Source organism: Synchiropus splendidus, chromosome 2, assembly GCF_027744825.2.
Source record: "Synchiropus splendidus isolate RoL2022-P1 chromosome 2, RoL_Sspl_1.0, whole genome shotgun sequence".
In the NCBI taxonomy this organism is placed as follows: Eukaryota; Metazoa; Chordata; class Actinopteri; order Syngnathiformes; family Callionymidae; genus Synchiropus; species Synchiropus splendidus.
Window position 1 is genome coordinate 24,607,336 of NC_071335.1, and position 15,190 is coordinate 24,622,525.

The window sequence follows — 15,190 nt, forward strand, 5'->3', positions numbered from 1 at the left end:
CCTGATGCAGTTGCACAAGTCTGTTGCCGTGCACACGTTTGCAGAACCCACCACAAGACTGCAACAAACCTTAAAGCTCCCCAAAGAAAAGCCCTTTAATTTCCTCTTTCCTTGATCTCACTTTCTCTCAAGAGCTTCAGCCCACACACAAAGCTGACAGCAGGCTTTTCTAGAACCTCCAGCATTTGCTTCTTTTTTGTACGAGGATCACTTTTTATCCCTCTCCAGCTCACTTTACACTGAGCCCCTCAATACAGCATGAACCCATTTGATAGCAGTTCCAGTTTGGGGGCTGGTTTGTTTAAGTTATCAAGGGTCGGGTTTACCTGTTAGATCGAATTAACGACAAAAGAAGGTTGATTTGAGGGTCTCGCATTAATATTAACTCATTCCATGGAGACATTAGTGTTTCTGATCTGAATAATAAATACTGCTGACAAAGATTCAGAGGCAAAACCAGGGTTGCCCGCAGCCATCCTTGACAGGAATCGTCACTTCTCGACAACAGCCTCGGATGTTGATGCTAACAGCACAAAATTTGACACCCCACACACACACCCCACCCTCTCCCCACTCAGGATTTTCTGCAGGACCTAGAAATAATTCACAAATCCAAAAACATACACTGCTCGGCTAAAACAAGAGAAAAAAATGCCACCAAAAAAACTGCCACTAACACGTTTTAAAGCTGGACCTGCAGCCACCCCATATCCCAGCACTGCATCACTCCATCTGCCTCTCCTATCACCCTGATGCACCTTTCACTCTGGAACTGGGCAGATCTCATCGGACCACATAACACTCTCCCATTGCTCCGCAGTCATATCTTTACACTCCCTCACAAATGGAAGTCTTTTTATCCGGTTAGCCTGACCGATAAGTGGTTTTCTTATGGCCACACAGCTGTTCCTGTCGCCTCGTGCATGTGGAAATGTTCTTATTTTCACAACTGAACAGCACCTCAACAGTTGGTTTCCCCCGATCTGATTTCATCAAACAAAAAAGTGAAGATCACAAGAAAAGTGCAGATCACAATCATTCAGGATTTTTTCCTGACCGCGTTTCTTTCTCCTTCCAAGACAGTAACTCCAGTTTTTACTAAGTTGGACATTTCTTCAGTCAGGCTCTTCTTAAACAGACGGGAAAAATGAGAGCTGATAGCCTGCTGCCAGCTACAAGTTTGTCAAACCAGGGTGTCGACTTTGTAGTTGACCAGGCTGCGTATTTGCGCTAAATCTCCTAGTTACAACACTTTATCTGGTTGAATAGTCCTCGATCGAGCTAGAGGCACTGCGCACAGGACAAAGAAGCTCTTTTAAGATTATTTTAAAACAAACAAGATTAAAATCCAGTGGCTGTGACAAGTATGTTGTCCTCAATGGACCCTTTCTTTTCTGCCGAGCAAAGACGCACATGGTAAGCTTTAATTCGGAAATTAGTTCACATTTAACTGATGGTATCGGTCTGCTTCAATAACTGTGTTTCATCTTGAATAGCTTTTTAAACATGGCCTTTGTTTTTCTGAGTTTTCCAGTGCAAACTACATTGCAGATTCCTGTATCGAGGTAGCAGTGTTTCTCAACACCAAATTAAATGTGTTTTTCTTGTTTGATGCACTGTTAGGAATAACTGCAGACAACGGGGAGTAGGGCTTGTTTTTTCCACACCAAATCAAGTCCAGTTTCTAAATAAGACACAAAGACCATGACTATACTCTCCCTGACATACAACACATTGTCGCCAACAGCGACAAAAGACAATGTTTTTTTGTGTCCCTGCAAGTCTGTGTGCTATTATGGGTTTTAATTCAGACGCTACATCACTAGAAGCCAAGAATCATTTGTGTCAATGTGTTTACAAATACTTTGTGAATTGTTCCTCGAACTGGCTGTGCAACAAGTGCAACTGTCAAAAAAGTGAGGGCTGTTAAAGTCAAACATCAGGGAGATGCAGCAATGGTCTTGTTGAAGTGAAGAGGCACAATCCTTGAACCAAGGTTTACTTCTCATATGCCTCTTACTCACACCTCAGAGGTCTTGTCAGAGTTGAGGTTTGGCTTTCACATGGATTTTTAATTATGCCCACATTCTCACCAGACACATTTTATTAGCTACATCGAATTACTGTGATAGAAAACACACTGTTTATTGCATGAGAAATCGACATGTCATTGGTTTATTGATCAATGAATAAACAAACAATTGGCACACTTGGCTGTAATACACACTAATTATTTACACTACTTTTATTAATATTTTTATCTTATCTATTTTTGTAGTCATTGACTCACTTATTTCAAAGGGGGCTCTGATTTCTTCTCTCATTATCAGGCAGTTATTGTGGCTACAGTCAGTGCACGCTGTATGCCTCACCATCAGTAATAAACATGTACATTTATATAGACAAATCCTATCAAGCTTTGATGATTCACAGGATTTAAATGCAATGATGGTCACAGGACGGAAAGATTTGGAAGGAAGTTTACAAAAAAGTTGATGAGTTTCCATCCAGAGTACAGTCTATTACATCGAGTTAATTAACCCTGGATTAAGTGTTTGCTTACATTCAAGGCTTAACTGGATGGAGCAGCTTCAGCTGAGTACATATACACCATTGTAAAGCAACAACAGCTACAAGTTTTCCTGCTTCAGGTTAAATTAACAGCTGGACTTCAGTAGAACAGCACAACCGTCTATCAAATCTTTTACACAGTTTTATAACGAATTCTTCATATATTGCGTATGAAATTTTTCATTGAGGTCTACGTGGTTTTGTTTGTGTGGTTCAGTGACAGTCTGAAGCAAGATTTGCAAACACAAGTGAATGCTGCCTGACAATGAAGTTAAGTCTGGGTAGCGCTCACTGTTCATATCTTTCCCAGAACTTTTTGGCTCCCGTGATCCAGCTAAGATCACAAAACACCACCGATCCATCAGTGTGACCACCTCACAGAGCATCTACGTTGTGTGTGTGTGTGTAATAACAGTAAACTTCTGCTTTTAAAACAAGCTGACTGAAGTCGCTCCTGGCTTCAGTTCAGTGGTTTGCTTATCAATCCACTTGGCAGCCGACAGACAGCGACCCAACGGCAGCGAGCTGTTGCCTTAGCGTCGCTACACACACAATCACAGAACTTGACACTTAACTTCTCGCACTGACTCACAAGCTCAACACAAAGTTGGGTAGCATTAGCAATGCTAACACGTCCAGCTATCGGTTTAGCATGCTAACGCAAGGCCCGCTTCAAAGTGCCCGTCCACAGCGGCAACATTGCCGGCATTAATCTTTACATCGTGTCCTTACCTCCGAGATGAGAAGTCAGACAAACACAGGCGGCTTATCTGCTTTAATTCCTCTGGTATCCAAATCCGCGACGATGATAGTTACGGCCGAGGGCGCAGGGGATCTGCTACGGTCACGGTCCTTGTGCGAGTCTCAGCTTTCTCACCACCAGCGGCGGCGACGGCGGCGGCAACAGCAGCAGAAGCGGTCGGTGTTTGCAGCTCAGAGCCAGCAGCTACCACGTTAGCCACGGGAGCTAACTAGCATCTGCAAGGCAACTTGATACAGCAGCGTCGCCTTTTCCGAGCCGCTGAGTCCAGGAGACGAGCAGTTGAACTTGGAGCCTATCTCGCATATAAAAAGAGATTCACGTCCAACGAAACAACAGCCGAGACTGTCCGGAGTGACTGATAGTCCACAGCTTCTCCCACCGCCGCCAGGTTTGCTCGTCTCTTGACAAATGGCTGTCGCAGCATCATGATGCCATGATTTAGTTAGGGAGCGGGCGCTCCGCATGTGACGTCATTGAGCATTTAAAGAAACAGCGGCGCATTGTTTTTATGGACTATTGGTAAACACACATAACGGTTATTATTCATAACAATCCCATTACTATTATTATTATAATAATTCCCCGGTAACTTTTTTGACACATTGCTATCCCAGCTGCAGTGTGATAGCTCTACTCCTAATCTCCGCCTGATGCCAAGCTGCTCATTCTATTTCTAGGTGAGAAATAAACGTGGAAAATCGGTCTCATTTTTGGTGATTGTGCAACTAAATGAGAAGTGTCGGAGAAAAGCATGAATGAACTCATGCGCCTCAAATCCCACTGCATGGAAACCTAGACCCAATTCTTTTATCCATGGGAACAAAGAAAAGCATCCAGGATTAGTGAGAGGCTGAAGCCGCGTGAGCTGCTCCTGCAGAGACAGCCTCCTTTAGTTTTGGCTCCCAGTCATTTTATATGCTGTCTATCTAAATCCTCCAGCCTGAGTCTGCAACCCCCGAGATATCACCAAATAGGGAACATATGGCGGCAGAACCAGACTGGCATGTGGTCAAGGAGTACTGAAAAAAAACAAAAAAAAAAACATTTTGACGTTGTCAGAGACCGAACTAAAAATGAACCCATGCAGCATAATTCCTAAAATAGTCATGAATAATATTCAAATTAGACAGCACAATAAAGCAGAGTGGGATTTAAAAGCTCCACTTATTTTCATGAGGTTTAAAATAACACGGTGGTCAGTTGTTGCCATTCCATTTTAACGTTAATGATCTAAGCAGGAAGAGGAAAACTACAAGAGCTTATTTTTATATCTTCAAAGATGCTTTAATTCACAAATTTGTGCAAAAGAAAAACATTCAGTTACAAAAAAACATGTTTTTTATCGTACATTTACAAGATAGTCAAATACTGCTAACATTTTCTAATACTTTAAATAAAAAAGGTGTCGCCAGTGAGCACTGAAAAGCACCAGTGAGCCTCCAGAAACCTGCTGATCATGTCTCAAAAGACCCCAAACGCTCCAAATTTCACACTCGGGACTCTTTCTGAATATAAACTCTGTGCGTCAGTGAGTGCTCAGCTGGTGCGGGCAAGCACAAGCTGTCTCTGTCACAGATCGTTACAATTGTCAACGTAATAATTTCACATTAAAACTCACAGCTGGACACGCATCACATGGACCAACAGAGAGGAGAGTATTTGTTGTGTCCATCCCTCTCACACAGTCTCATGGAGAGCTCAAAATAGAATAACAATGCAGCAGTCAGCTGATGAGAAAACCACAAGACTTGAATGCTGATCAGAGAGTTCAGTGGGAACTGGATGATCCTGCCATAACAAGACAGCGGCGGCAGACACATGTAACCAAAGACAAATTCATGTTGACCTTTGTTTTGAATCTAGCACATTTGTTTCAGGCTTTAGACTGATAGACTTTTCTCATTAAAATTATGAGACTGAATTAATCTTTATGACACTGACAGAAAAATCCACAAAAACAACATTTCATATAGAAGCACAGTTGATGACATTGTATGAAAAAGACTGATGGAAAACAGGACAATTTAAAAATACTAAAATAACTAAAATAACAGATAAAATAATTCCAAAAAAGTGCCAACATGCCATGTCACCGTCAACCTGGACAAACAACATGTCTTCACGGCTCAGACATACTTTTTAAATCTTGTAATTTACATTTGAACAGAGATTAAGGGTCAATGACCTGAGATCCAAAAGTTGGAAGCCCAGGGCAACACCACCAATTTATATATTTTGAATTTAGACACAAGGTGTAAACACAAAGGCAGTTTTTTAATGGACAAATAAGTGATACTTGTAAATATAATTTATTATCGCAATATTTTCTGGAAATTTTATTTCTAATAATTATATAAAAAGTTTCCTCATTTGAAAGAAAAAAACTAAAAAGCCATGTATACATTTTAGTATTCAAAACATTTTATTTATTTTTTTGTAATAGAATAATCATTTTAATTTTCTTTTTAAATTATTGAAACAATTTCCTCTTCAAATAACTGCATATTAAATATATATGATATATATTAAGCTTGACATGCGGCTACCAACATGTCCATCAAAAGCAGCTCCTACGCAGCAACATTCATCAGATGTGTTTGTTATCACTCGTGATTTATCATGTCTCTTCAGGAACTCAATTTTTTTTTTCTCAAAAAAAGATGTGAAACACAACGGCTCAGTCAGACGCCGTCTCAATGAAGCTTTCACTAACCTGCAGGGAGACAAGAGAAAGTAACGTTAGGAATGCAATAATAGGGAAATAGATGTGAGCGCATGAATGGAAATAAATAAAATAAAATTTAAATAGATAGTCAATATTTCAAATTAAAATTTTAATGTACTCCCCTATTTTATTACCACATTTATTTAGTAATTATGGTACTTATATTAATCCATAAAAAATGAAGTAAAAAGTAAAAAATATGAAATGAAACATATCAGTTTTCATAAAGGTCAAAAGAGAAGTTTGTTTTTGAAACACCGGAAAGTGAGTAATTCCTATTCTATTTTTTATTTGAATGTACGGATAATGTTTCTTAAAACTGCTTTCTATAGAAACCAGTTGTTGTGCAGAATAAACTTTGTTCGACGCGAACACGTTACGACTTGACGCTAGACTCTAATGATTTTAAATCAATTAGTGACATCTGCTGGATGGCCATCGCCATTACATGTATAAATCGCCAGCGTCACCCTAATGCACACCAATGTCACCTCACGTTATAAATAAAAAATAAAGATAATAGAACGCTCAATGGCCATGAATAAGCAAATGCTTCCTTTATTTTATTTTATTTTTTCAAGTTTAATTTGAGATATTTCTGGAACTTCAGTGTGCCATGATAAACTGCTGGTGCCGTTTTGCATTTGACTGACTCCACTATAATGTGTGTACACTGATCAACGGAACGTCTAACTGTAATGCTGAGATCATATTACTGAAATGATGACATGATAACCACTGGAAGTGTTGCAACAAAGTACAGATTTGAAAAGATGTGGAGTGAGAGAGAGCTGAGGGCGGTGGTGAGGCCAGTTCAGCGAAAGATAAGTTTGACTCACGGCCGACTGCTTTCTCTGCAGCGAGCTGTTTCATATGCTGATCATTTTTACTTTGACTTTCAGTCTTCAGTCCTAGCGCTTCAGCACTGTAAGAATGTCTGAAACCTCGCTCGATTTGAAATTCCATCGAGTCAAACCTACTGTCTGGGTTTATCCACTGATCCAACTCTTCCATTTCTAGCTCCAAGACTGAAGGAACATCTTCCTCAAACATGGGCCTGCAAGGAACAACAGTGTCAAAGGTCGATAAGGACACACAAAGACATAAACACATTCCATTTACAAAATAAAAGCACAGACGCATTTTTCTGTGGTGTCTTTTTAAGCTTCACACCCACTCACAGCAGTTAACAGGTCCTTCAAGAGCAATTTGACTGGTTGGAAGTAATGAGATCAATTACGTACATTGGCACCTTCTCAGAAGTGGACGCATCCATGTATGTGTCCTCAATTTTGGAATCTGTGGGAGAAAAATTATTTATTTATTCATTTGCGAAATACACTTCGGTTATCTCCCAAAAACTGATCAAAATGGATAAAAAAATAGTTTGTGTACTTAAAATATATTATTGGATATCTTTTCAGCGTCAGAAAAGCTAAGGTCATACTTCAATGCGCTCCTTCGGACAGCAGGCGGTAACAGGCTGGAAAGAAAGTTCGGAGGCCTCTTTCTTTTCAGCATAAAGAATTTAAAAAATCAGTTTTTTAAGCAGATTAATTCTGAGTAACACACTGAAAAAGTGTGTTGTTAATGTGGTTCAAATTAAGAACACAATATTATTGGACATAATCTGAAATGAGAGGTATATTTGTTGTATAGTCGGCTGAACTCTAGTGCCAGGTTAAGTACGAGGGACCCAAGACTCCACCTTTATTTGCTGCTTTACTGTTCCACCTGCGGCTTATGAAGAGGCCAACAGCGATCATGGCGATGATTAAGAAGACCAGCACCACAGGAATCAGAATGATGGTGACATTGAAGGCATCTTCGCCTGGACTTTCTGTGGCGCCTGGATCATCTGCACCATCTAAGACAACAGCGGAGAACAATATTACTTTTCCCCCCTCAATATGGAGCTTATTTTGAAACTCTCTTTCAGACTGACCCTTCTCCACGTGATGGCCGTGTTAGTGATAGGAAACAATAAACATCCGTGGTCATAAGTGGAAAGTGTTTTGAATTGTAGTTTGACACATTGTGGGACACCACAGTGGTCCATTTTGGTAACTTTTTTACAGAAATATATGCATCCTCATCTATTAACTTTCACAGTTGTGTTGACAACCCCCAGGTTCATGTCTCCTGTCGGCAGTGATGCCAGTAACCAGTTACTTAGCAACATGTTAGTTGTATATCACAACCTTTTTCAGTAACCGTTACTATCGTTGCCATTGTTGGGAAGCAAATATTAACATTGTTTTTCTACAACTGTGTCTTTGGGCATAACGTCATGTGTGGGACACGCCAGTCACCTTTTAACATAGCATGTTTGTAGCTGAAAATACAGTCACTACTTTGAATTAGTGTCTGCTTTAGATGACAGTTTTAACCCTGCAGGGACCAGCAGGGCGCAGAAACCACCGGTTAAAAGAGTGAAATAAAGTAGCCTCGCAAATACGTCAAAAGTGCAGACTTAAAACTATGTACCAGTTTTTTAAAATCCTCTAGATAGGTCAAGTTCAACGACTGATAGATTTTTAGAGTTTCATAGATGTTTTTTCTATGGTGCAGGAAGAAACGGTGCTGATGCAATGTACTGATGCTGCATTTTGTGAAATAATCATAGAAATAATGGGGCGTTCCCTAAATGGCAGTATATCACTTTGTTTTGTTTTCATTCATGTTGCTTTTTGTGTGTGATTTTTGAAGCTCTAAAGAAATGACCCCAAACATGGAAAAACGCTGGACCCCCAAGAACTGCAACCTCAAAATTGACATGAAAGACATTGTTTAGGCAAAGAGAGCTATATTGTAAATGTAACTTGACAAGTAACTTGTTATCTAACTTAGTCACTTTTGAATTCAAGTCATCAGTAAAGTAACTGCATTACTTTTTGAGGGAGTAATCAGTAGTCGGATTACTTTTGTCCACAGTAACTGGGGCAACACTGCCTGTCGTCCTCAACCCACTTCAGGCTTCAGCCTTATTTTAGACATAGATATTTGGGCGTTTCACACTAGGAGTTGCCCCAGGAATCACAGCTCTGCACCTTAACCCATCTCCATTTTATGTCCAGCACTGTGTCTTTGTCCCAACTTACTCCATCTTCCAGATACCTCCTGAGCTGCCACATTAGCTTGCGTCACTTTGTGACTAAAATTGACCTAAATAAATAGCTTCCACTGCCGATGTTTGACAGGATAGATAAGTCATGTGTTTAGTATAACTACAGTACCAAAGCAATTGATGTGTCACCTGTATAAAAAGAGTCAGGGTTCCCTCCAGAGCCTTCTCCCACAGCGTTCCCGTCGACATCTGTCAGTTCTTCACAACACAATCACTTGTTAAGAGTTAGTTCACGTCCAATGTGGATCAATGGATATCACACCTGTAGGCAGGATGGGTGTCGAGCTCTCAGGAGGAGGTGACGTGGCCTCTATGTAAAAAAAAAAAAAAAAAAAAACAAGGAGAGGAGCAGATGATTTCGTAATGTGAGCATGAGGAAATAGGAAACACAGTAACACAGCACAGAAGCTAACTGTTCTTCCTGGCATTTTATAACCATAAAGATGAGCAGTTTTTGAAAGCAAAACCTTATTGTTCCAGATGACGGCCACTTTATCCCTCCATCAACACAGCTGTTACCTGCGGGCTCGCCTTCACTGGTTTCCCCTCCATCGTCTGGTGCTACTTCCTCATCTGGAACTGCGTCATCGATCTGACAGAAAACTGCAAGTAAACAAGGCACTTCTTTGAAAATGAGTCCACACAAAGATAATCTTTAGAATAGAGCAGCGGTCGGCCTAGCTCAACCAGAAATCACCGTAAAATTGCCCCCTAAATGCACTTTACAAAAGTGTTCTTCATACTCACAACGTGTTGCATACTATATGTTTTTAGGGTGGAGTTCTTATCCAATCAGAATGCTAGCAGTTTTAATACAGTACACTAGCCACGTGGTGGCAGTAGTGAGTCACTGAATTGACTTGACAGCTGCAGATCTGCGATAGTTATGGAGAAGTTCTCGAAAAAAGAACAAAAATGATAAAGAAAGTGATGTAAAAACTGTTCATGAAAGCACCCGTTGGAGCAGTTTTGACAATTAAATAAAATATAATAATTTTTATTTTTTTATATTTAGACATGGTTTATAATTATTCTATTCAGAATTTTATTCACTTTATCCAATTTTCTTAACAGTTTGCATCAAGTGTATTTTTTTCTTTTTTTCTTAGTAATTTTGATGAACATGACTTGCAGCTGGTTCTGCTGCTGGTTGGACTTTTCCATGACAAATATCTTTGCGCTGATCACATGGTTTCATGTCATTTCACAACGTTTCTGTTTGTTTATGCGTAAGTTGATTAAACATGGTCAGAGTCATGAATCAGTTCTATGACTTGAATGGGCCCCGGGCCCATTTGTTCTGGGAAATGTGGGCCCGAGATGTGGCTGTCCCATTCAAGTCTTTCTGATATGAAACTGCGACTTTGCAAATGAGCGTACACGCATGTTAAAGAGCGCCTTGTCTGTTTTGTACGTAGTAGAGGTGATGCAATGCCCAGTAGTGTGTAAGCGGATACCATTTCCCCAGCTGTGGTGCCATAAATGCTGGTATGATGAGAGGTAGTTTGAAGTTTGAAATTGGACATGGGAGGACATCACGGAATGAAATGCACAGCCCGCTACTGGACTAGAGGATCAAATAAGTGGAAAACATTGCTCCTCAAATACAGGTCTTCTGAACACATTTGAGAATACGGGTGAAATAAAGGTGAACAAATCCACAAAAAATGTACAAAACTCAGAGAAAGATGATGAGGTAAACAGAGCTTTCACTGCTAGTTGACTCAAGTGTTGAGGTTTGCGGCATCGGATATGTCACAGAGGAAGTCTGATCTTGTGGGGAGGAAAGTGTCGCAAAAGAAGCCAGATGCAAGACAGAGGATCCGAACCTGCGGGTAAATCTATGTGAACTGCTTTGAAAAGTCACGTTTTCATAGCGAGGAAGCCTGAGCTTGGCCTTGTTCTGACACTTGAACCCGGAGTCTAGATCGCTGTTCTTTATTATATCCATTTATTAATGAACCTTTCTGGACACATTTCAAAATTATACTCAAAACAATAATTAGAAAATGGAACATGAGCAAAAAAAAAAAAGAAATATATTTGAAGCGGTCGGTTTGATACTGGTTCTTCTGTGGTTTGCAGTTGCTTGTCGCAGCTTGTTCTGGCCTCATTCTGAACTCACTCACATTTGGGCTCGTCCCAGTGTCGACCCACTGACTGACAGTCTCGCCTGGGTCCTGGCAAAGAATGGTCTCGGCCTAGCGTTGTTCTGGCCAGCACGGTGGGGCGGTGGTTTGTGCTGCAGTTCAGAATCCAGCAACACTACTAGATTCTTTTGATGTGGACTTTGTTTGTTCCCCTCATGCCTGCCTCTCGGTACTCCACTGAGGCTAAATCACCACCCCACTTGTCAGTAGGATTGATGTGTAGCTGTCTCTAACCTGGGTTTTTGCTTTCTAAACCAGAAGGTATCTGTCCTGTCTTGAGTGTAAACCACCAAAAATCAAGGAGTCAAATCCTGAAATTCTTAAACCTGAGTTGGACCAAAATCTGAACAGCTCACTAGAGGTCAATTCGCTGGTTGAAAGCTTGGTCTCATGAAGGTCTTGAAACCCTCAATGCCCCCATCCTTTTGCAGTCTCATCCCCTCAAAGTCTTAGGTCTCAGTCTAACCCCCTGAAAGTCTCTGTTTTGTTGCAGTTTTGACCTATGAAGGTCTTGAGACAAAAACTCAACCCCTGTAGGACCTGTGTCTCAGTTTCAGCCCACTAAAAAACTGCCTTGTATCTGGGTCGCAACACCCGAAAGTCTTGTGTTCCATCCTTGACCTGAGAAAGTTTCAAGCCCAAAACTCACCCACTGTAGGTCCTATGTCACAGCCTCGACCCCTGAAAGTCTCATGTACCGGTCTCAACTCATGAAAGTCTTGCGTTCAGCTCTTGACCTAAGAAAGTCTTGGGTCTCAGTATCACCTCCTGGAAGTCTTGTGTCCCAGGTTTGACCCATGAAAGCCTTGAGGTCCTGTGTCACAGTCCAAACCCCTTAAAAGTGTCATGTCTCGGTCTCAATTCAAGTCTGGTTCTCGACCACTGAAAGCCTTGAGATCAAAACAACCTCTGTAGGACCTGTCTTGGTCTCAACCCCCAAAAGCCTCATGCCCCCGGTCCCGACCCAGGAAAGTCTTCTGTCTAGGCTTCGACCTGTGAAAGCCTCAAGTCCAAAACTCAAACCCTGTCAGTCCTGGTTCTCAGTCTCAACCCCTAAATGTCTAGTCAAGATCTCAACTTGAAAGTCATGACTCTCTATAGCTGAAAGTCTTGACACCAAAACGCAACCCCTGACAGGCTTGTCTTCGACTCACTCCCTGACAAGACTGGTGTTATCTTGATCTGAAGCTCTATAAGTCCTGAATCTTACAGACAAAGATGGTGAAAAATGACCTTGCCGACAATGCAGAGAGAGGACAAGAGACCCCCAAACAGTTCAAGAGTTCCGGCAGGTTTCATAAAAATGATGATGATGGCAGTTTGGCTGAGATGAACACGATGAGGTGAGAAGGAAAGCAGAAGCACTGCGGCATCTGAGCTACTGTAGGTGAAGGTTTGTGAATCCGTCCTACCTGTCGTACGGAACGCAGCCAGCAGCAGCAGAAGCAGCAGCAGTCGGGGGGTCCTTCCTCGAGGGGCTCTCATGCCTGCAGCCCGAGACATAGTGCCATTGTGCGTCTTCTTCGCCGTCGTCTGTCACAGCATCACACTTCCTGAAGTGACTCAACACGCGAAGAGCCGAAAAGAGAGGAAAAAGTCACGCACACACCCTCAGACTCACTCAGACAAGTGACGGATGTGATGCAATCTTCTTGTGCTTGTACCCACAAGTCCTGCTCACATTCCTGCCGGGGAGGCATTCAGGAGCCGAGCTGAACAAACCTGGAGAGAAAACAGTTTAGCGTGTCCCAGCTGGTGGTGCTATCTCTGCAGACACGGGGAGACTCAGCGAGTTGTAAACTCCCCCCTCAGCACTGGGCCAGCAACTGAAGGTCATGCTTTTGTCATTATCTAAGGGCCACTGTGGTTGATCGACTTAAAAATCCCTCCGCTCCTTCATATCTCTGCACGGATGTCGTGTCCATAGGTTCTGATTTGACACGCCTGTGTTTCGCAAGGCATCTCATGGCGAAAAAACAATTAACTCTTTATCCTTTGAACAGAGCTACATCTTTACTAATGGCCTCCGGCAGCATCTGCTGAGTTCCTCTGAAGCGCTGGAACATTCTCATTAGACTTGTAAACAACAACACCAATTGGTTGTGAATGAATTTGCTGATCTACATCTCCATCATGATCGTGTAAAATGACCACATTTTTACTGTCATTCCATGCAACGCAGTGTAAAGTTGACTCCTTATCTCTGGGCTCTGACCTGTGCAGTCACTCTGTCGTTACTTTTATTGAACTACACACACATATAAAACACACTAATAAATCATTAAACAACATGGTCGCTTTCTTTGATCCGAGAACTTTTCTATCCTCAGAAATCACCATGCAGTGATCTACCTGCCTTCTTTAATAGTAGGATAAATGTCTACTTTTTATCTCCATCTATTTACATGCAGAAATTCGATGCGAAACAAATCGGGTGGAGCTGGATGAGAAGTGCTTTTTAATGTTTTTTAAGCCACGGCACACTTCATTCACTGAGAGAATCCCGACTGACATCACCACAGGAACCACAGCCAAAGCGCAATTGTGCTTAGTTGGAAGTCCTCTAGAAAATCCCTTTGAACTTGTGAAAGCTTGAAGCTACTGACTCTCTGCTATCTGGTCATGTTATTTGCAGAAGCAAATTGCAGAAATGTATTTGCGAAAAATGTCTCCAGAAAAGTACATGATTTGTTGATTTCTTTTAAGTGAGCGTTTCAATTTTATCACAATCTGCCATGTATTTTTGAGACTAACTTGCACGAAACTCAAATTTGCTTTTGCTTCCTTCCAAACATTTTCACAGAATTTAAGTGGGCGAAACACTAAATATTTTATTTAAAAAGCCAAAAGAGAACACAAACTTACGTCACTGACAATATTTCTTTTCAGGGGGTTCAACTACTTTAGTCAACTTTACCTGGCTTGCAGTTAATTTGCCTTCTTCTTTGCCTTCTTTTGCATGATTTCATTGTAAATTATGATCATTCTTCGCATCTGTCAACAAACATTCTTTCTCTCGACACATTTTGCAGGGAATTTATTTGGTTCTGCTCAGTTAGCTCTGCGGTGCTGACAGTCTTTGGCGTCGCGGGTCCGACAAGAAACACCCCATCATTCTATCGTGAATGTGTGTGGTCAGGTACGAGGCACATGAGCTTTAAAAACAACTTGAAGTTGCGCTGTGTATGTGGGAAGAGGAGCACTACACACCACTGCATCAGCATAGAGCGACAGTGTATTGAAAGAAGCCGTGCATCACTGTCGGTTTGTGTGACAGTGTGGGAAAGTGGGCGTCAGGAGTCTCCGAGATCCAGACAACAACCCGGAAAACCGCTTACATTGAATCAACTCTCTTATGACAAATTAGTCCTGGGAATGTCATTGAAATCTTGCCATTTGTTACTTTTAAATAAGCAGGTTTTTGCGTTGAACCCAAACCCATCTCTAATTGTTTTGGCTGTATGAAATTAAAATAGCGTGACTGCATCATTTCACAGGTTCACAGGAGCACATGATAGTTTGAACAAAAAAAAAAAATGCTGTTGAATCTGGGTTAAAGGAGGACGATGTCACAATACAGGAAACAGCTTTGGTATTAGCTTGTGTCATCATTTAAATAAGAATATTTTCTTCTTCTAGGAGAAATCAGTCATGATATTTTCAAATGTACTGTTATATATTTCCATATTTAGTAACAAAAATAAAGCCTAAAATACTGAATCACACCTTTCGTCCAGGACAGTCACAGTGGTGAGAGTAGTTGAAGTCTACACGCAAAATGTGGTCGCTGGTTAAAAACAAGCATTTTTAGCTGCCTTTATCAAGATACTAGATATTTGAGCACAAAAGGCACT

The 15,190-nt window shown here is 41.3% G+C and overlaps 2 protein-coding genes across 2 annotated transcripts in view; both read right to left on the reverse strand.

Moving 5' to 3' along the window:
- fbxw7 (F-box and WD repeat domain containing 7) overlaps positions 1–3,755 on the reverse strand; it is a 57,065-nt gene extending 53,310 nt beyond the window's left edge. The window contains exon 1 of the mRNA XM_053855942.1: positions 3,304–3,755. The gene's annotated coding sequence lies outside the window, so the exon portion shown is untranslated. The remainder of the gene's footprint in view (positions 1–3,303) is intronic.
- Positions 3,756–4,614: 859 nt separating this feature from the next.
- Positions 4,615–15,121, reverse strand: tmem154 (transmembrane protein 154). Its single transcript, XM_053856326.1, has 10 exons — positions 15,063–15,121; positions 13,001–13,058; positions 12,749–12,898; positions 9,706–9,789; positions 9,449–9,496; positions 9,316–9,384; positions 7,768–7,926; positions 7,304–7,358; positions 7,040–7,116; positions 4,615–6,047 (listed from the first exon to the last, which is right to left on the reverse strand). Exons 3-10 carry the CDS (start codon positions 12,837–12,839, stop codon positions 6,043–6,045), a joined length of 588 nt encoding a protein of 195 aa, XP_053712301.1. The 5' UTR covers positions 12,840–12,898; positions 13,001–13,058; positions 15,063–15,121; the 3' UTR covers positions 4,615–6,042.
- Between the last annotated feature and the right edge of the window lie 69 nt (positions 15,122–15,190).